General features: G+C 40.0%; 3 protein-coding genes across 5 annotated transcripts; 2 read left to right on the top strand and 1 right to left on the bottom strand.

The window, feature by feature from the left end:
* Positions 1-540: 540 nt before the first annotated feature.
* On the top strand, positions 541-5,173 carry sptssb (serine palmitoyltransferase, small subunit B). Of its 2 annotated transcripts, none has more exons than XM_044201976.1 (2): positions 541-769; positions 2,883-5,173. In XM_044201976.1, exons 1-2 carry the CDS (start codon positions 754-756, stop codon positions 3,131-3,133), a joined length of 267 nt encoding a protein of 88 aa, XP_044057911.1. In that variant the 5' UTR covers positions 541-753; the 3' UTR covers positions 3,134-5,173. The 2 variants fall into 2 exon arrangements, with proteins under 2 accessions (XP_044057911.1, XP_044057912.1); XM_044201977.1 differs by lacking the exon at positions 541-769 and adding an exon at positions 814-971.
* Positions 5,174-9,885: 4,712 nt separating this feature from the next.
* On the top strand, positions 9,886-15,943 carry otol1b (otolin 1b). Its single transcript, XM_044201972.1, has 6 exons — positions 9,886-10,080; positions 11,492-13,018; positions 13,503-13,918; positions 14,033-14,122; positions 14,736-14,807; positions 14,898-15,943. Exons 3-6 carry the CDS (start codon positions 13,516-13,518, stop codon positions 15,794-15,796), a joined length of 1,464 nt encoding a protein of 487 aa, XP_044057907.1. The 5' UTR covers positions 9,886-10,080; positions 11,492-13,018; positions 13,503-13,515; the 3' UTR covers positions 15,797-15,943.
* Positions 15,944-16,052: 109 nt separating this feature from the next.
* Positions 16,053-19,609, bottom strand: LOC122878732 (Fc receptor-like protein 5). Of its 2 annotated transcripts, none has more exons than XM_044201973.1 (6): positions 19,520-19,609; positions 19,384-19,419; positions 18,835-19,125; positions 18,232-18,504; positions 16,927-17,202; positions 16,053-16,786 (listed from the first exon to the last, which is right to left on the bottom strand). In XM_044201973.1, exons 1-6 carry the CDS (start codon positions 19,542-19,544, stop codon positions 16,425-16,427), a joined length of 1,263 nt encoding a protein of 420 aa, XP_044057908.1. In that variant the 5' UTR covers positions 19,545-19,609; the 3' UTR covers positions 16,053-16,424. The 2 variants fall into 2 exon arrangements, with proteins under 2 accessions (XP_044057908.1, XP_044057909.1); XM_044201974.1 differs by having other exon boundaries at positions 16,053-16,749; positions 19,520-19,591.
* Between the last annotated feature and the right edge of the window lie 1,645 nt (positions 19,610-21,254).

The raw sequence follows: 21,254 nt of genomic DNA, 5'->3' as shown, positions 1-21,254 counted from the left end.
TTATGCAGGCACTTTGAAGAGAAGAGATGCTAATTTAATACTTTTCTGAATATCTTTTGTGTATCAGAGTGTGCATAGTAGGTTTTTGGTGGTTTTCCAAGACGAACGGAGCCACTGCTGCCGGTAGAGTTAGTCAACTCTGTGCGTAATACGTTTACTGATTCAGCACACTGACCAGTCACACACCTCCAGTCAGTTATCTGTTCCTGAGTTCCCGTATTCAGTATAGCGCTATCATTCATTATTATCATACATAATGATAATAAAGAATGCCACCAAAATGACGAAATTAATATTCATTAATTTTTGAAGACAAAGGAGCAGAGACGGACGTATGATAAGATATTCGCATTTTTTTTTTTTTTTTTTTTTCAAAATTGCTAATTACATTAGCCTCCAAAATTACTTGGAGAACACTGGTCCTATAGATGCTGCATGCATCATGAACTGTGTGATGCCTGTGCTGTCTCGGCTTGTTTTTCCATCCTGTTATCCTGGCTGCTGCTGCTGCCCTACGTCAGAGGTGCTACTGCGGCGCAGCGTCGGGCTGCAGCGGTGGGACAGATGCGCAGAAGGATGCGACACGGACTGAAGAAAGTTTAAATATGCTACACAAAGCAGCGGACTTTACACGACTGAAAGCTACAACCAAGATATCGGTTCCTCCTGTGCCTCTGATCCGAGGACTGGTTTGATTTGGCTGCGTAAACACACACCGGTCTTTGCATTATAGTCCTCGGTCTCTCCACCTGCATGATCTGTGAGCCAGGTGAGTCGTGAGTGTAATCACGAGTAGTGGGTGTGGTGTCATAGTCTGTATGACCCACTACATATAGGCCAGTGGCAACTAGTGAGCAGCTTTTCGTTTACACAAAGCAGCGGAGCAGCATTGGGACACGGGCTGCTGTCTGTAGCTCGTCCTGTAATTGTCTCTCGTTAGATATCCAGGGGATCTCACGTCGGCTGCTGAGGTGAGTCAATATATGGATTAGGTCAGGCTACCGTAGGCTAAGCGCTCAAGAGCTGATATATCCCCTCTAATATTCTATTAAAACTGAGAAATAGTGATGAATGAAATGTATCATTGCTATGTGCAGATCATTAATCATTATAAGGATCTGGACGGGAACTCTTCTAGAGTTTTGTGGTCAAATCTTGTTAACTGAGGTATTTATCAAGACATTTTAATTAAGGTACCATCCTAATTCTAATTAAAGAATGCTGATCATCACAGAAAGCTACCTAAATGGGCTTTGATTATTGTAACTTAAGTACAACAACAGTCCTACTGTATTTACATTAAGGACTTTCATTTGGTTGCATCCTGTAGACAGTAGCTGCCCTGTATTGAAAAAGGACGTTTCCTATTCTCCCTCTAAAGTATATTCTAGAAAGCCAGGTGAGTACACCTGTACTTGTAGCGCACCTGTTGGCCCCGCCCCATACCTGTGTAGCAGGATCCGCATGCGGCTATGTAAACCTTACTTCAACTAAACACAGTTTTTTTAAACAAACATTTGGAAAACGGTAAACTAATTACAAATACCATAACCCATGTAAAGAAAGCTTTAAATCAAGTAATTATGTAGGTATGTTAAAGTGCATGTTTTGGCCTGTGCTGTATATTCTCTGTGGGTGGAAACCCATTGCTCATTACCCTCCTCATATAGCATTAATTTATTTGTAAGTGTCCCATGTGTGTGAACACTGTATGTGTGTCAAGAAAGTAAGTGAGGACTATCTTATGTAGGATACATGTGGGACCCCTGGGTTTAATTTCATTGGTGTTTCTTTACCCAGACAACTGAGTTCTATAAGACCCTCAGTTCCCCTAAGGCCTGCTTGATTGTTCCCTCAGGGCTCTGCTGCAGGTTTGGGAGGGCTAGAGGAGTGCTCCTTTCACACCTTCTAATTAATAAATACACAGCCAAAAGGGCTATTTTGTAATTCAAGTATTATTTTCCATTGTGGTTACACAGTTGTCTCCAGGATAATAACACAGGGTAGAACATATCTTAATCAGTGTATGGAGAGTATTAGTATTCATGATTGAAAATGACAAATATTATGTTATTATGACACAATGCCAGTGTTATAAAATAATATTTTGTACATAGTGATAGTCTGTATTTTTTCCAAAGAGTAAATCCCTCTTGTTCAGGGTGTTTCCTCAGTGAATTTATCTATTGAAATACAGGTTGTATTTAAGAAGTAAGTTGTGGTGGAAAGTAACTAAGTAAATTTACTTACGTACTGTACAGTTTTGAGGAACTTGTACTTTACTTGAGTATTTCCATTTTATGCACTTTATGCTTCCCTACATTCAAGAGGGAAATATTGTACTTTTAACTTACCTATATTTATTTGACAACTTTAGTTACTAGTTTCTTTGAAGGTCAATGATTTGCATATTTAATATATAATCAGCTCACACAATCTGATGAATTGTTATAGATTAAACTACCCAACAGTAGTTTTTCTTCGATCAACATAAAATGCAGCTTAAACAGTGATGCATCAGTAATGCTAATGCAATAATAAAAGACTGACAGGGGTCATTCTTCTGCCTTACAAGTATTTATATTTTTAATACATTTTGTTGTTAATACTTCTAAACTTCTACTAAAGTAACATTTTGAATTCAGGACTTGTAGTGCAGTATTTTTACCTTGAGGTACAGCCTCTGTGTCCTCTGTTTTTGATCATGTTAGTGCATGTACTTTTTCCTTTGTTACAACCCATTTAAATTCTTGTAATCACTCTCTTTCAAATCTCTGTCTTCCTCCCTCACCTTCACCACTGAGTTTTTATCCTCCTTCACACCATCTCTTTCTTATGGCTTGAATCTCACAACACTCCACCTCCATTTCCCTTCCGTCCAGCTTGCAAGATGAGCTTCAAGAACTTTAGGGAGTACCTGGCCTGGCTGTACTACCAGTACCTGCTCATCACCGGCATCTATGTCCTGGAGCCCTGGGAAAAGTCCATCTTCAACTCCATCCTCTTCTCGGCCATCGCCATGGTGATCTACACCTCATATGTCTTTGTGCCCATCCACGTGCACCTTGCACTGGAGTTTTTCTCTGGGATCTTTGGTGGCCAGCCTGAGAGCACTATGACACTCATGAACTAAAATAAGTAGAGACTATGGGGATTAAGAGACAGTGACTGAGTGGATTAGGATGAGTCCCCAAATCATTTCCTATAACTCATCTCCTTAGCTCCTGGAGTACCTCTTTACATCACATTTATCCCAGTCACCTCAGCTAATCAAGACTGAACACATGAAGATCTTAATGGAATGATCTGGAAATCAGAGCCTTTCTATCTTCTTTACATCCCGAACCCTCAGGCCTTACCCCATGGTATTAGACACACGACTGTACATTACTTTCACGCCCTCGCTGTGAAACGCCTTGTGAAATGTTGTTATTCCTATTTGTTTTTGTTTTCCTCACCATATGTCCTGTGTGAGTGCATATCTCCTCAGGGTTTGCACGATAGGGTCATATGTGGAGAGTACATCTGCATGCTCGTCTCACCACAAAATACCACTAGACTCACTTCTTTCCATCATGACTTTTAAGCTACAGTCTTTAAAGGGGCATTCCAGCAATTTAGTTTGTCGCTTTAGTAAAATTGGGGGATTAAAAAGAGAGCGATCATAGTCAAAACAGCAGAAGCTGAGATATCCTGAGATATCTCAAGTCAAAACCCTAAAACACTGCATCCTACATTTCCCATAATAGACTCAATAGGGTCTTTTGGTAGACCCTCTTTGACTGGTTAATACCCACATCTTTTATACCCAACACCTCAAGTTTGTAATACAGCCTCTCAGCTAAAAATGTGTGGTCTCCAAGCCTAAGCCGAAATAACCCTGATGACATTATCTGGGTTATTTTTCAGACTTTGACTGTGTCCGAAATCACTATTTACTATATAGCTCACTATATTTACCCTCTGCCATTTTATAGTGTCTGAATTTGCAGTGTGAAATTTATGCACTGTATAGCGCCCTCAAAAGTTCCAATACTGGAATGAAAAAGTAGTGTTTATGGCATGAACAATCAATCAGCAATCAGTCCCACAATGCAAAGCGTCGCATTTTACAGATGTGAAAATTACCGTTGTGCGACTCTACACCTGTCAAGTGTCTGAATTCTCATTTTACTGTTCACTACAGAGTAAACTATTGTGTGTTTGTTATATAGGGAACAGCGAATGAGTGAACGAGGGAGTGATTTCAGACACAGTCATAGAAAAGCTCCCTTCAGAGCCACAGAAGACATTATGTAATCGTTTTAACAGGCTGAGTTGGACGAGTAAACTGAACTTGATGTGTAAAATCGGCAGAGTGCCCCTTTAATTATCTGCTGCATCTGTGATGCCACCTGTGACATGCACTTAATGTTACTGGTTGATCAATGGTTTTGTATCAGAACCACCATCACCTTTTTTCATTGTAATGCTAACTGGCAGCGTACATTGCACATTTTAAGTCACTGTGTAGCTGATCTTCAAAGAGCGAGTTGATAGAAAAGCCCAAGCTATGCAATCAGTCTAAAATTACCTACATTTACCGATTTACTGGTAACAAAATAACGCCATAGATGTGTGCCGATCCCCTCTTTATCTCCTGTTTTTTTACTTTTGGAATGTCAGGAGGGCGTGCTCAGCATTGAGCATGAGCAAATATTGATACAACGCACCTATGCGTTTTAGGCTTGGCTTTGTTAATGACGTAGATCATCTTTGATTATTTGTGCTTTGGGTCAAGGGCTCGCTGATTACAGTCTAATCATGATCTCTAAATTAACTTTATTTATATGGAGTTATATATTTATATACACTGGTAAATGCTTGGCTGGTTACAATGTCAGTTACCAAACTTCTTTGATTATTTATATCTATGTTCTCTTGTTGCCATAAATAGCACATCATTTGTTCTTTACTTTGTATCTCCACCTGAAAGTACTTTTATGTGGTTCCCAGTTTGTGTCATTTCATTTCAGTTTTGTTAAACATTTGCAGTAGTTCTAAACATTTCCTGTACTGAGAATGAAGAGCTCTCTGAGAAGCTTTTTTCTCCATTCACCAAAATGAATGTTATATTTATACATGATAGCAACACATCACTGCAATATTCAGAAAATAAAGCTATCTGAAGATACTTGGACAACTGTTCTTTCTCATCCTAGTTTGGTTTTTGATATTAATTTCTGTGCATACTGATAGTTTGAAATACGTATTCATGCATTTCAAGTCTGTTATGCCTTCAGTTTTTGCTCTGAAATGGAAGAACAAGCAAAACAAAGACTTATGGGTAGCACATTCCTGACACAGTTGACTGTACCACATAAAGTGAAATCACACAATAAGAGGCAGAGCCACCAAACCAGTTCTCCCTAGACAGTGCAGGAATGAATACCCAGGGGCTTTGCTTTCCCTACTGCAGATACTAGGCAACCTGCCTATGCCCACAAAACTCTGTTTACCTGAAGTCTACCATGTCTACCCTTTTTGTCCACACAGACACAATTTAAATCAATGTAAAGGATGATAAGCAAAATCTGTTTTAAACGCTTGCTGGTAGAATAGTGTGAAATGAATGGTGCTTAAATTAAATTTGCACTGCACATGCAAATTTCCTGCGATATTTTCAGCATGGATGGTGGACGAGGGAGTAGGAAATCAGTTTAGCTGCAGTAGAGGGACTGGACAGGTTACTATGTTTATGCATTGTAACTGGACACCTCCATCTTTTTTCCCCCAGGAACACAATAGCTGCAACACTCAGTTCTCAACCTGCACATCCAAGCTCATCCCAAAGATCTACTGAAGCCCTTTCCTCTCCTCTCCCTTTCCTTCCTTTCCATTTCTTTCCTCTCTTCTCTTCTATTCTCCTTTCCTCCTTTCCTTTCCCTTACTCTCCTCTCCCTTTCTTTCCATTCTTCTTTTTTCCTTTCCTTTCCTCTATCTGCCTATCATTTCCTTTACCCCACTTCCTCTCTTCTCTTATCCTTTCTTTTCCTTTCCTCTCCTCTCCTCTCCTCCTATAAAAACGCTGCATTTTTCACAGCATCATACATAGTGACATTTTTTTTTAATGTCTGCCTCAGGGTCTTTAAAGAACTCTCTTCTGTTTACCCTTCACATGTTACTTTTTATCCCATGAAGGATGAGGCCAGAGGTTATCTCCATAATGACAAGGTGTAAACAAAGCCATCTGCAAACTCAAACGCTCTCAAAAACTAAGACGAGTGGTGTATTGTTTCTGTTGTGTTTACATGTGATTCTCCCAAATGAAAATGGGGGGAGTCCTAGCAACTGTCAGATCCACATACAGAGATGTACGTGACAAGCACGAGCACGCCAACACTGCCACCGCAACCAGGGTTCAGTTTACAAGGAAACCTCAGGAAGTGTTCAAATATCAATATCTTTGGCAACATTCAATAACTTCTCTCTCTCTCATTGTCTCTCTCTCTCTCTCTCTCTCTCTCTCTCTCTCTCTCACACACACACACACACACACACAGCTCTACAACTAAACAGCCTCCTGCCATTGGTGCTATTGTTCAGCTCTATACCTTCTTACAGGTGTGTGCCATTATGACAATGAATGTCTCCATGGTAATAACCGACTACCTAGACACATTTGGACACACACGCATGCACACATAGCATTACAGCTTTTATATGATGTTTGAACTAACTTTATGATGACACATTTGCATTCCCTGATTAACACTTGGCTGCTTATTTTTGTAATTATTACACTTAATAGTCTCTTCTAGTCACTAACAAAACAAAATATGCTCATTTTTCTTCAACAGAAAGTGCTTTAATATCTCATTTGTGTAACTAAAGTTTCAGACTTTTCCTTTTACTAGAATAAAGACTTCTCTTAAGAAGCTTTAAGAAAGTCACCAAACAAATGTTTTATGTACCGTACTGTACTGTACCATATGACAACAACCTGTCACGGCAATGTTCAGAAAATATAATACTTAAAAAGTCAGTTGTTCTCATGTTTTGTCTTTTTTATTCGTCTTAGGTTTGTTTCCTGTTTGGTTGACGTGTCGGTACATACGAGTACCGACACTTCTATCATTGTAGAAATGTTTTGTAAGGTTTTAAAGCCAATGTTCAGAGATACATTAAATACATGCATCGGGTATGTTAAAGGGACAGTTCACCCCAAAATCAAAAATACATGTGTTTCCTCTTACCTGTAGTGCTATTTATCCATCTAGATTGTTTTGGTGTGAGTTGCTGAGTTTTGGAGATATCGGCCATAGAGACGTCTGCATTTTTTCAATATAATATGACTTTATGGCACTCAGCTTGCGGTGCTCAAAGCACCAAAACAGTACATCTGAAAAACTCAACAGCAATGTCTCTTTCTAGAAATCATGACCCGGTTACTCAAGATAATCCATAGATTTGTTGTGAGCAGTTTCATGTAGGAACTATTGGAAGAAAGAAAATAGTTCCTAATGCCAAATAGTCCCATTATTTTCACAAAATGCAGACATCTCTACAGCCGATACCAACAAAATATGTATTTTTGATTTTGGGGTTAATTGTCCCTTTATTACACGTATTAATAATCGCAGGATACAAAAATAGCAAATGTTACTGTCTTCTAATCACTGGACAGCCTTTCAAAGGTAATGATTTCAAAAGCATCTTCTAATGTTTAACATGTACATACCTACACAAACTGTTTTCATAAGCACCTTGCCAGATTTAGTTTTTTACAATGCAAAGTCAAGGAATTTTATTGTAATTAATTTCAATTCTACTACAGCCTATGACTTAATAAAGAGCTTGCCACAACATCAGTATATTTTAAAGACATCAGATGAATTTTACATTTTGTATGTTTTCCAGTTAACTGTATGACTCAGTCTTGTGATTCATTTGTGAAACCAATTAAATTTAGCAGTGATTGGGTAGTTTGTGAGTCACCTGTGTAGAGATCTGTCACATCAAAAAAAGACAATACCCTGCTATTATAATGCATTATAGTGTAATTTAATGGGCTTGTTATGAGGAAACATTGTTTGCACTGTTGGGTGTGTGTCTCTGTGTATGTTGTTGTATAGTGTTTTGGGTGGGGGCTTGGTTAAACACACTCTTTTAACTGTATTTTTCCTTGTAATGATAAGAAAATGTAATTTCCAAAAAGTCCCATTCATACTAAGTAGACATTTTTATGGATATATAAATACATTTTCCCAATACACCACAATCCAGCAATACTTTGTTAGCCAACTAGCTTCTATACTTGCACATTTTCCTTCTTTAATGGTTGGACGTCTCATTTTGAATTGAAGCTCTTCATATACAGACAAACACAAAGGCCCCCAACACAATGTTGGAAAATCACCCACTGAGCAAACAGCACAAGGGAGAAGTTTGTGCTGTGGCACTTAAAATGATTGTGCAATTATTGCCATTCTTTGTTGATCAAAGATGGATAAAGAATTCACCATATAAAACAGCTCCCAGCTCCACATCTGAGTTATGATTCAGTCAACAGGAGTCTAGGAGTGGTTGGCCTGATAAAAACCTGAGCCTAGTAAGGCGTGAAATCACAGCTGGAGCCAAACCCTGACATGGTCATGGACTTTCACTACAAAAGAAAACATGTTGTGCTGCGTTTGGATCATAGTGAATGTTGGCGAAGAGCAGTGTATCTTAATAAAGAGACTGAATTGTTGTGCCCCTTAAAAATACTTCATCTTTACCATGTGGATATTGTAAATTGTAAAGGTTCAAGTAAGGCATAATATGCAAATTCCTTACATGCATTTTTGTTTGTGTCTGATCAGTTATCTTAACAATTACACAAAATAATTCAAGGTTTGTCACTGTAAGGATCCTTGTGGTTAAACCCAAAACACAAGTCTGCCACCAAGTGGTGAAGTAGAGACATAATCTTTTGCTAAATGTAGTACAGATGTGACACAATAATCACATTTTTTGCACTAGTAAAATCAAGACTCTGAATCTAGTTAAGAAAGCACTCTAGTACTAATAATTTTCATTCGATTGCTGACTGACTATCTGGTTCACATTGTATATAATGTTGTATATTCATAGAAAAGAGTGACATTTTCATCAATGTGTGCAAGCTGCTGTGGAAGGAATGTTTGACAGGGTACCAAGAATTTTAGTGTGAAGTACACAAGAAAGGGAGCGAGACAGAGTTTTGTAATTTCTTTTTCACTAGATATCAAACCTGTCTGATCTTCACAGGCTCATGGAGTCTGTTAGGTGACCTTCACCTGATCACTGGGGAGGGAATTGTGCAAATAATTAGCTTAGGACAGAAGCTGAGTGGTGTGAAGGTGAAGGCAAGATTTCTCTTTATTTTATATTTCCTTTTAGTGGTGTTTACTGATTTAGGGGCATATGAGGGCAGTTGGTGTACTAGTTATGGGACCTTTATTAGGTTTAAGGTAGGTGAGATTGAGGCTGCTGTGGGATGGTGTGGTAGTGTTTTGTGGAATTGGAGGATGGGGTAGGAGGAGTAAAGAAGGAGAGGGGGAACAAGAGGGTGGATTTAGCATTACCCTTTTATTCTGTGTAGGTTGGTCCTGTTTTCTGGAGAAACAACACATGACCTCAATGCACTCTAGGACCTTACAGGACCCTGTTTGTTTTCAAAATTTCCGCTGATACCTGTGTCCCCAAACCCTGCTGTGACTTATTTTTTTTATCTATTCTTCTGTCCAACCACCAAATCGAACCGACAGGCCAGCATTCAGTCACCTGTGCGCTATGTTTACTGACCAAAAGAAATAAGCCACACAGTGCTCTCTGCTTACAGTGACTTATTTTTTTGTATTGTATTTAAAGAGTAATGTAACATCAGGCTGAAAAGCAGTGTTTTAGTGCCCTTTCTGGTTGTAATTTCAAATATGTTGAACATCTGTTGGGTATGGTCAGAAGTCTGCTTTGTTCACCTGTAACCACACCTAAAAAACAATAGTCTCACATTGTACTGACATGCCCCAGACATGCTTATACATCACTGCAGCAAGCTGAGAAGTTAAAATACTGGAGGTAAGCACAAACAAGATTTTTAGCTGGTGTTAGGTTGCGCTTTACAGGAATACTTCTGGATTCTTGCTGAGAGTTAGATGAGAAGATTGATACCTCTCTCAAATCTGTTCATTAAATTTAAGGCTACAACCAGCAGCCGGTTAGCTTAGCTTAGACGGGGGAAACAACTTGCCTATCTTTGTGCAAATGTGCCTACCAGCACCTCTAAAGCTCACTAATTAACACATTTTATCTCATTTGTTTAATTCACTAAAAAAAGGTTGTGGTTTTACGGATTATGTGCCACGCTATTTTTGGCCGGAAGCAGTCCATTCCTCAAGTCTTGTTGTCACTGTGAGGGTGCCAGACAACATGCGGAGACTTCAGGAACAAATAAAATATAATTTGTTAACTAGTGACCTTTAGAGGCGCTAATAGGCTGATTTTGTTACCTTTGCACAGAGCCAGGCTAGCAGGTGCTAAGCTAAGCTAACTGTCTGCTGACTGTAGCTTCATATTTAACAGATATGAGAGTGGTATCAGTCTTTTCATCTAGCGCTAGTAAGTAAGTGAAAAAATGTCGAACTGTTGCTTTAAGCAACAATGGCTTAATCAGTATAAGAAAATAAACAGGAAATGTCCAAGTAAGCTTAGGTAGAACTCAATCAACAATTAATTATAAACAGAAAACACAGTTTTTCAAGAAATGCAAAAAGTCAACCTCAAGCATTCATTCAAAAACAACATCAAATGATATAATAAGAAAAATCATGGGTCACTTTTAATATCGTGTACAGATACAACATTGATCTGTGTCTGTTGGACTTCTAGCTCTCTGTTGATCACTTTTGAATAATTACCAATACATTTAAATGTAAATAAACGTAGATTTCACCATAAGCAAAACAACTTTTCTCTTGTGGAAAAGGCCATCATGTTTACACAACCAACTTTGAGCCCATTAGAAACCAAACCCTAACATCAGAGAGGCTTGTCAGAGAAAGTGTGGCAGGAGAAAGTGTTTTTGTACTCTGTCTAACTGCATGAGACGTCTTCACTGCCAGCAAATCTCTTGCCAAAGTCATTAGCTGTTCATTCTGCAGGATCTAGATTTTCTTTGATAAGGTCCCACAGTAAAGAACAAAAAACTGTCTATGGCCTTATTAGTACTGGTGAACACAGCAGGAGAATAATCATACAGAGAGTGACTGGATGCTGTGTTGGTTACTAAACAAGTCTCTATCTTACTGTCTCACTCTCACCCTCTCTAACTCACTCTATACACATTCACTGCAGCTTCACGATCTCCTTCACATGAATAGGGTTAATGTAAGGCAATACACCTCCATCCATCCAAGTCATCTTTGGTCCTCTCTCTGCTCGGCTGCACCCGTTGAGTAAGTTAACTCCTTCCTTATCCCTTGCTCTACAGTCTGCGTGAATGGAGGCTGAGGGCAGGGCCGGTGCCAGTGTTAAATGAACGGACAGGTGAGCGGCGCCTGGGTCCTCTGTGACCAGCTGGGCACTGTAAGCTGACCGCTGCTGTTGTGTGTGGTCTGAATGGAGCTGTGAGACGATGGGGTTGAGGTCAGGCATGGAGAACCCCAGAGGAACCCCTCTCTCTCTCAGGACTCAGCTGCATATCTTACACTCCATCTGTTTGTCTTTTATGAAGGGGCAAGTCAGGGACACTTCACCTGAGCTGCTGGGAAGAAGAGCATGTTAATGGAGGTGAAGAGATTAAGAAAAGTGTATGTTAGAAGATAAAAATTGTTTAAATAAACACAAGCTTCTCCTATATAGTAGCTCTCTCCACATCCCTCCATCCCACCCTCATCCCCTCTCTGTTTCCCAAATTTCATTTCCCTTCTTCCTGCTAACTCATAGCTGGTCATAGATCCCTCAGAGGACGTGAGGTCTTTGACAACTGAGGCATGTCCACTGCTCAAGCATTCATTGTCACTAGCAAGTTGAGAGTTTCGACTAGACAGCTACCAGAAAATCACTTTTCTACAAAAACCCAATGCTATCTTGTTACACCATAAGAATGAATCATTGTCCAGCCACACAGTATGAATCATAGTTAGCAAATGTAGCTGCCAGCAGTCTTGGGGGCTCATGTGCAGAAAGTCGGTCACAGTGATCAGGCAAGCATTGCAACTGCACTGATTTGAGGGAGATAAGCTGGTTCCTTTGACAAACAGCTCAGGTTTAGCAACTGTTGAGTGAGTAGATTATCAGTGCTCTTTAAGCTAAACCTTTCTTCTGGATGTTTACCAAGTACCAGTATATTGTAAACACTCAGCTCCCTGTGCTGCGCGCTAGTTTGCAGATCTTGTAGTAAGTCATTTTATATTAATTGCTGCAGATATTGTCATCTGGGTGTACTCTCAAATCGTCAACTTGCAAGATTCTGAGTGGCACTATCCATGTAAAAAGATCTGTAAAAATGGTTTGCACCTTCCTGCTTGCAGCTACTTGCAGCACAGAATACTGTCCAAACCTATGCTTGAAAAAAGGCAGTTGTAGTGCCCTGGCCTCTGTCATAGAACCCTCTTTGCTTGGCTTTGTCCCACCATAAGAGCCTGGGCAGTAGGTTGGATGTTGGAGGAATGCCTCCCATATCGGGTGACCCATTGCCCCACAGCCTCTGCTCCTCGCCTAGCTTGCAGCGAGGGAGTGCTCCTGGCGGGTGCTGTATCCCGTGTCACAAAAGCACCTTTCTACACAACAGGGGTACAGAGAATGGGCCACAGCACAGTGGTTCTCCTTGGGGCTGCTCCAGCCCACCATAGTTGGATTTCAGACCTCCCCCTATGCTTCCAGCAAACACCCTCATTGGTGGGGATGTTCTTTCGCCCAAGCCTGGCAGAGATATCAGAGAGACCTGGAGCTCCTGGTGCTGCCTCCAAGCGACCGCTAGAGAGGATAAATGACCATACCACTTATGCATAACTGGGTGAGTCTTATCAATTTTGCTGAATTAAACATTTTGCACAGAAAGTTGAATGTCAGCATGATGGGTAACCTATTGAAATTATTAGTTTACGTGTAAATCATTTCTAAGTTGAGGAGCATATTGGACTTCAAAAATGTGTCATCATTACCCAAGAAGATGTAGGTTTTCATTGCAGTTAAACATTGCAGCTGAATTTACTGATAAACAGCCATAAAATCAGCTTTGAATGGTCAAATCGAGTCACAATGGCACATGACTGAACGTAGCTCCAACCTGAAATTGGCAATGTACAAATAGAGAAACAGAGAAAAAGAATCAATATAGTAAAAACATTGAGAATGATAGTAGACGAGAGGACAGTGAACTGCTAATCAGCATGTCCTATTGTTGTAACTTTTTGTCTTTAAACCTAAAGTAGATGGAAAATGAAATTAGTGCAGACAAACAGAAGATAAGTGTCATGTATAAACTCATCTGTTCTCAGATCCCAGTCAACCATGAGGATTATCTCCTGTCAGTTGACCCTCGTGGCTGTAGTTGTGGTTACACTCACTGTAGTGTCCTGCGCTGAAGCTAAGACTACACAGAAACCAAAGTACCAGTATACCAAGAAGCCCGTCCCTCAGATCACTGTGCACAGCCCTGTGACCACCAGCATGCCCAAGACTCTCAAGACAGTGCCGAGCACAAATCCTGTGGAGCCCCATCCGCTGCCCACCACAGAGAGGACCACCTATCCAAGTCACATCTTATCACAGTACTACACAGAGAGCACTGAGTCCCCTGGTGTTGGCCCTGAGAACTACACCCTGGATTACAACGAGTGCTACTTCAATTTCTGTGAGTGCTGTCCACCTGAGAGAGGCCCCAGGGGGCCAAAGGGAGACAGAGGCCTGCCAGGTATAATACTCACTGATAAAGTCCAATAAAGAAAAATGCTATTGATTTAATCAACTAATTTGTTTGTATGTTTGCTTTCAGCATTTTGAACTTTGCCTATGTTTGCTTATCTAGGGCTGCCAGGTGAAAGAGGCCTTACAGGAGCAGCTGGTTTATCTGGACCACCAGGAGTGAATGGTCCTATGGGGTTAAGAGGAGACAAAGGTGAGTATAATATGGTTAAATACACATTTTAAATGGCTTATTACAAAATATTTTATTATCATATATTGCAAGAATGCAGAATGCAGGCATGACATCCATATAACGAGGATGTATTATGAGACAGTGTGCCCCTGGGCACAGATACATAAAGCACAGGGGCCCATTACACTTCAGTACGTACGTCAGTAAGTGAATGCATTACCGTTCACATGGCCCGACATTCAACGTTGATTCTTTCTTCAGTTCTGTAGTAAGTTCAGTCTGTTGCTAGTCCAAGCTGTCATGTTCAGTTCAGTACAAAACCTATAGAAGCACTGGCGCTCTCAGTCACCAGTGAGGAGCTCCACTGCTAAAAGCTACTGATTCTGTCAGTGGCAATGGTGATTCAGTGTAGTTGGTTCACTTTGGAAATGTGTCGATAAAGATTTATTCATACATGTACTGAACACCTCTAGTCATTGGGGCCCCTTTGGCCTCTGGGCTTGTGCCCTGTAGGCCCTTTAAATATATTGTTCCTCTTCATCTAGTAGCTCTAGTTAAAAAAAGAAATTTTCATATTGCTTGTATTGGATTTTGTTAGTTGAATATTAGCTTTATTATGTCAATTTCTTAGGGGAAAAAGGTGACAGAGGAAACAGTGGGACAGGCGGGCCACCAGGAGTCCCAGGGAAACCTGGACAAAAAGGTGCAAACTTGTTCAGGTGATTGTTGAATTCTTTTATATTGTTGCCAGACAACAGTCAGTAGTTCTGACACAGTTCCCCTTACCTTGCAGGTGATGTTGGCTCAAAAGGTGAGAAAGGTGATATGGGATTGCAAGGTGTCAAAGGTGGTAGTGGGGAAAAGGGGGAACCTGGACAGAATGGGACTGCTGGTGAGAAAGGAGAACCGGGAAAAGAGGGGCCAGCAGGACCTACAGGAGTGGCTGTGGAGCCAGGTGCTAAGGGAGACAAGGGGGATAAGGGGGAATGTGGCACATTCGGGGAAAGAGGACAGAAAGGTGAGCGAGGGGATTCTGGGCCTCCTGGCATCCCAGGAGTGATGGGCATTCCAGGAATGAACGGCAAGCATGGTTCCCCTGGTCCTGTAGGCGTCCGAGGGGATCAGGGACCTCCTGGACCACAAGGAGAGCCAGGGGTTAGAGGATCTCAGGGACCACAAGGCATAAGAGGCATGCTTGGGCCAAAAGGGGACAGAGGTTACCCTGGGATGAGAGGTGAGCGGGGCATCCGTGGATTCAAAGGAGCCAAGGGATCAGGGGTTCCCCAGAAACGCTCAGCCTTCAGTGTAGGTATCTCTCCAAGAAAGTCCTTCCCTCCTTCTGGCTTCCCTATACGCTTCGACAAAGTCTTCTACAATGAAGAGAACCACTTCAATGTCTCTTCCAACAGCTTCACATGCGTCCATCCTGGGGTTTACGTCTTCTCGTTCCACATCACTGTACGCAATCAGCCACTGCGAGCCACACTGGTAGTGAACGGGTCACGGCGGGTAAGGACACGGGACTCTCTTTACGGTCAAGACATCGACCAGGCGTCCACTCTGGTGGTGCTGCGGCTGGCAGTGGGTGATCAAGTGTGGATGGAGACACTCAGAGACTGGAATGGGGCATATGCCAGCAGTGAGGATGATAGCATCTTCTCTGGATTTCTGCTTTACTCAGACAAGGCCTGATACTCTACTGAAAATATCTTCTTCTACTGGACTGTACCACCAACTTGACCATATCTGGGAAAAGGCCAAATACTGGTGGTGCTACACTATACTCATTACTTATGAACTGCTTGAAAGTTGTACTGCACACTATTAAACTTAAAATGTAATGACTGGCAAGATCAAGATCATGCTTATTGTATTATCACCTTACTAGTATCTTCTTATTTGACCTGTTACGTTTTGAATAAAAATGAAAAAAAACTTGCACACACTGTCTCGTTTACTGCTGGTATATTTATTTACAATGTTGATCTACACAATCAGGTATATGAACATGCATCACAACAGTTCTTTATGCATAAATGCAGGGTAAATCATTCAATCCACAAAAATGAGACCAACTGGTGGGTGAAACATCTTGAGAAAACACACATGTTGCTAACCAGGTAATTAGGGGAAGAAGGCATTTTAGAAAAAAATCACACTATGAAAAGATTAGAAAAATGACAAAGGTAAACAAGGCAAAAATGCCTTAATATCTTACAATGTCATCATACACAGAGCACAATGACAACATCCATTTAACAACCCCAAATTACCAAATGGTCAAAGAATTAAAAAAAAACTTATGATTGATATCAGATTGCTAAAGATGTGAAGAGTCAAGAGCCATGTCACCAGATTCCTCGTGCATGTCACCAGATTCCACAAACATATCACCAGACATAGTGACAAGTTCTGGGATAGCAGTTTGGTTGAGAGACTGGACAGTAGATTGCAGAGTGCTTGGTGCTGGCTGTGAAGGTTTCAGTGGAGGACCTGGATTGGATTGGGTGCCCACTTCAGTAGGCTGAATAAAAGTAGGAGTTACAGTGGATCGGTGAGGGGAGGGCCAGGCTGCTGTTGGCTTAGCTGCAGGAGGCAGGGAGAGGTCTTGGGATGAGATTGGGGCAGCTAAAGGCCGTGGGTCTCTAGAATGAAGAATTTGAGGCATCATCGTCTGTGGTCCTATTGGGTCAAAGATAAGTTGACCTCAGAAGTTTCATAACTGCTGCCCAATGTTTCACAATTTTGACAATTCAGGAAGAGGATTAGGGTTTAAACTTTTAGTCAAGGACACACAGCAGGTTACATTTACTTCGAAGTACCTGTCACTTGTCCAAAGCTTTTGGGCTCACTCCACCTGGTGAGAGCCAATTCAGGCACCTTGGCCTTGCAGCTGTACTGGCCTGGAGTTCGTTTGACCAGATCATGGTTCTCAGAGGTTGCTGTTCCCAGTCGGTCGTTATTCTTGTAGAAATAGTAGTGTATTGGGGGTGCAGGAGCAGGGGCGTTGTATTGGAGGTGGCAGATGAGCTTCATCTTATTTACTGGAATCAGGTTATTGTCTGCAATAATCTCCAAAACTGGCTGCGACAGAACCTCTGAGATAGAGCCACAGAAGAGAAAACATTAAAATTTCTAGAGAATATTTTCTTCCCTGTTTTATGTTTATGTTGGCAGTTAATTAGGAATATAGGAATAGTTCGACATTTTGTCTTCTTATCTAAGCTTAGATAAAAAGATTGATACCACTCTCATATCTATATACAAAATATGTAGCTGGAAACAGGCACTTTGTATGAGACACACAAGGACATGAGGGAGACGGAGCTCTTACAACTCATAACAATAATTTTTGCACATAAATTAAGGTAATAACAAACAATACACATACTATAAAACAAACAAAGCTAATATTCAGAAACAACACTTCTTTACTCTGTCCAAAGGCAACAAAATCCTCTAAAGCTCACAAATGAACACGTTATATTTAGTTTGTTTAATCTATACAAAAAACTGAAATGCAGTGAGAAATTTTGGTAAGCAGATTTAGTTACTTTGGACAGAGCAGGGCTAGCTGTTTTCCTCATGTTTCCAGTCTTTGTGCTAAGCTAAACTAACAGGCTGCTAGCTGTAGCCTTATATTTACTGTTCAGTGTAGGTGTAAAAACAACACAGGTGGTTAGACAATATGTGGGACTATTTCTAGGCTAGGCGAAGTGACTTCCCGAAGTTCGACAAGAAGACTCCACCGAGTAACCAAATCACTGCTCCCGGCATTGAAATAGTCCAGCACATAACACCCTGCAACCACAAATAGTTGTTTTTCCACTTTAGTTTTTGTGCAGATTATAAAAAACTAGATATAATTAGTGAGCCTTAGAGATGCTGGTAGGTAGATTTTGTTATCTTTGAACAGGGCTAGCTGTTTCCCCCTTATGCTAAGCTAAACTTAAGCTGGTAGTAGCTACATATTGAATAAAAAGACATGAGAGTGGTATCGATCTTCTCATCTAGCTATTGGCAAGAAAGCGAATAAATGCATTTCGCAAAGTGTCTAACTATTCTTTTAACATGTGACCTGCAACCACAACCAAACTAAGCATGTGCAACCCAGTATATAAACTCACCTAAGACCTGCACAGGAGCATCAGCTGAAATTACGGAGCGTGTACGTCTGTCTATGTCCCAGGAAGCCCTACAAGAATACATTCCTTGGTCCCCGAGGGTTATGTTGGTCAGGTAGAAATGTGGGTTGAGGCCATTTTGTCTCATAACTTCAATGCCATCTTTGTACAGAATCACCTCATGAAGTTGGGGTTGGCCTCGGACGCGACACGTAACCTTCAAGGTGTCTCCGACAAGGCTGGGATGAGGGGGGACTTGTAGGATAGCCCACCCTCCTGAACAAAGATTGCAGAGAAGAAAGTAACCTCAAAATCATATATTATGATTATTATATTGACATTCACACCTATAAAACAGGCCAATGGCAGCATGTTTGACATGTGTTGTGAGACCAAAACATTCAAATTTGTCACTAAATCTAAAAACAGATGCACAGAAAGCATCATACAATGCGTAAAAGAAGTTCAGGGCAAGAGATCAGTGGTTCCCAATTTTCAATGTTAATGGGAGTAGCAGAAGTAGGAAAAAAATGAAGAAGGGCTCCTGACATGAATGGATGACTAAATCAAGGAGATTTCTCATGATACTGATAAACAAGATTTTACCATCAATGCTGATCTCTAATGGCAGACTTTGGAGGGTGTATATGTTTCCCACCGCTGTGTCCCTCACTCCCTGGCAGTAAAATTTCCCACTCTCTTTAACATTGGCTTTCCACAGAAAGAGATGCTCCCCAATCTGTGGAAGCTCCTCAGATCCCCTGAACCATAAGTAATCCCAGGAGGACTTGTGGACATCAGGAATGCTGCATTTCAGCTGGATACTTTCCCCAGAGAAGATCCTTGAATCCCCTGACACCATCTCTATTACCGCTCTGAATGAGGTCACAGGGGGAGCTATGGAGACAAATACATATAGGTTTGCTATATGGGATGAACATGTCCCAAAAGAATCTAAACCATCTGTATACTTGCACTGTTTTGATTATGATTGTTATTGTGCAACTCATCTACTTGAAATCACATAATGTAATCTGTCAGCGGAAATATAAGCTAACATATTGATTCTATTGACACAGTATACAATATGCTTACAAATGTTATGCAAAGTTGTTCCATATCTAAAATTTAATTATAAGAATATCTGGTACATACCTTTAGGTACTACAAGCTGTGATAGTGTCGAAAGAACTAAAAAAGGAAAGTCATTGAGCATAAGACAGTAGATTACAATATTTTAAACACAATGCTAGATTTGTGAGATAATGAGAATGAACTGAAGAAAACTCACCAAGGAGGTAAATGACCGTGTCCATTTTGGTTGCTCTGTGAGAAACACAGACTGAGGGAGATTCTTTTATTTCTAACAGGGAGGGAAGTGAAAATGATGGTTTTTTTTCTGAGCTTGAACAAATCACACGGAAATTCCTCTTTTTCTAAAAACAACACTTTCATTTCTGACATAAGTTATTTTTTATTTTAAACTGTAATCATACTATTATGGGAACCAATGGGGATTTTTTCCCCAAAAACAACAAAATTAACAAGAATGGGTGAATCACAGTATAAGGGACCATCATTATTTGGCATATCAAAGTTAATGTTTTTAACATATGAACATCCTTTTCAGTTATTTCTTCATTTTTACTTAATTTCCTTGACCCCATCTGAAGCACACCTCAATCCTGGAAACCAGTGAAAAAGAAAGGGAAGTGAAAGTAACACTGAAACTGGGCACTGGGTTGAAACCTACGCCCAGTGAGAAACAAATATGGGAAGAATAATGAAACAGGTCAAAATTTATAGTGTGGAAAAATAAATGCTTATTTTAAATCCCTCTCCAATGAAGTTGGGGGCATTGTTGGCATTGAATAAACTCAGTCATCTATGGAAATTCTATTATTTGTATTTATGAAGCATTATTTTATTTTGGTGTATCTGTTGTGTTTCTAACATTTATACTTAATTCATATTTTTTCAAGTACATCTTAAAACACAACTCACATGCCCATATGTACACTGAAAGAGTTATTGGTCGCTGTATTATTCCTCCTGTTCATTCTGACTGTGAAAAGCTCCCTTCTTAAAGCATTTTCAATGTAAGTGATAAGGGGCAAAATCTAGTCCTCATTCTGTGTAAAACTGATGTCTAAAGTTCAGACAAAGTTAATATGAGACTTTAGCAGTCTGAGTTAGACAAATCAACTGGGTATCTTCCAAACTTACAGTCATTTTAGTACAAAATTTCACTTTGGAAGATACCCACTTGATTTCTCTAACTCTGCTAAAGCCTCATATTAACTTTGTCTGAACTTTAGATGTCAATTTTACACAGAATGAGGACTGTAGATTTTGTCTTTCATTAAAATTGCTTATGAGGAAATCTCTTTGTGGCCACTATGAACAGGAGAAACAATTCAACTCTTTCAATGTAAATGTGAGTATTGTTTTAAGACAAACTTGAAAAAAATGTGAACCTTTCCTTTAAATACAACTTCATGAAAATGTTCCAAAACAAGCTGACATTTAACTCTATGTTTATTTTATCAATATAACATATAGTGTATTTTATAGATGTAGATACCTATCCCTGCTTTAGAATGACTCTTGATAAATACCTCAGTATGGCTTTTGGAGTTACAATAATTTGCACAAATCATGTACATTGCCTAATGCACTAATATATATGTTTATATAGCTTTTGAATGTAATTTTCTTACTTTGTTTTATCTATTAATTTTAAATAGTTCATTATCTGTTTCCTGCCTCTTTAGTTTTTGTGCTGCTGTGTAACATTTGAATTTCCCCTCTGGGATACAGCAAATCTGAAATTAAAAATTCACAAACTTTCCAAAATGGAAAAATATGAGCATTCTTTGAGGAAAAAAGTCCATGAATTCCAGAAAATTTTTATATTTCTTTTACTTTTATTACCATTCTTTTCATTTCTCCACTATGATACAAAACTATATAAACAGTTAAATTCTCAGTGCGTCAACTCTTTATTTAATCCTAGCTTGCAAAAT

This window comes from Siniperca chuatsi, linkage group LG7, assembly GCF_020085105.1.
Source record: "Siniperca chuatsi isolate FFG_IHB_CAS linkage group LG7, ASM2008510v1, whole genome shotgun sequence".
NCBI lineage: Eukaryota > Metazoa > Chordata > Actinopteri > Centrarchiformes > Sinipercidae > Siniperca > Siniperca chuatsi.
Note: the sequence above shows the minus strand (reverse complement) of the source record. Positions and strands in the feature narration are given on the sequence as shown.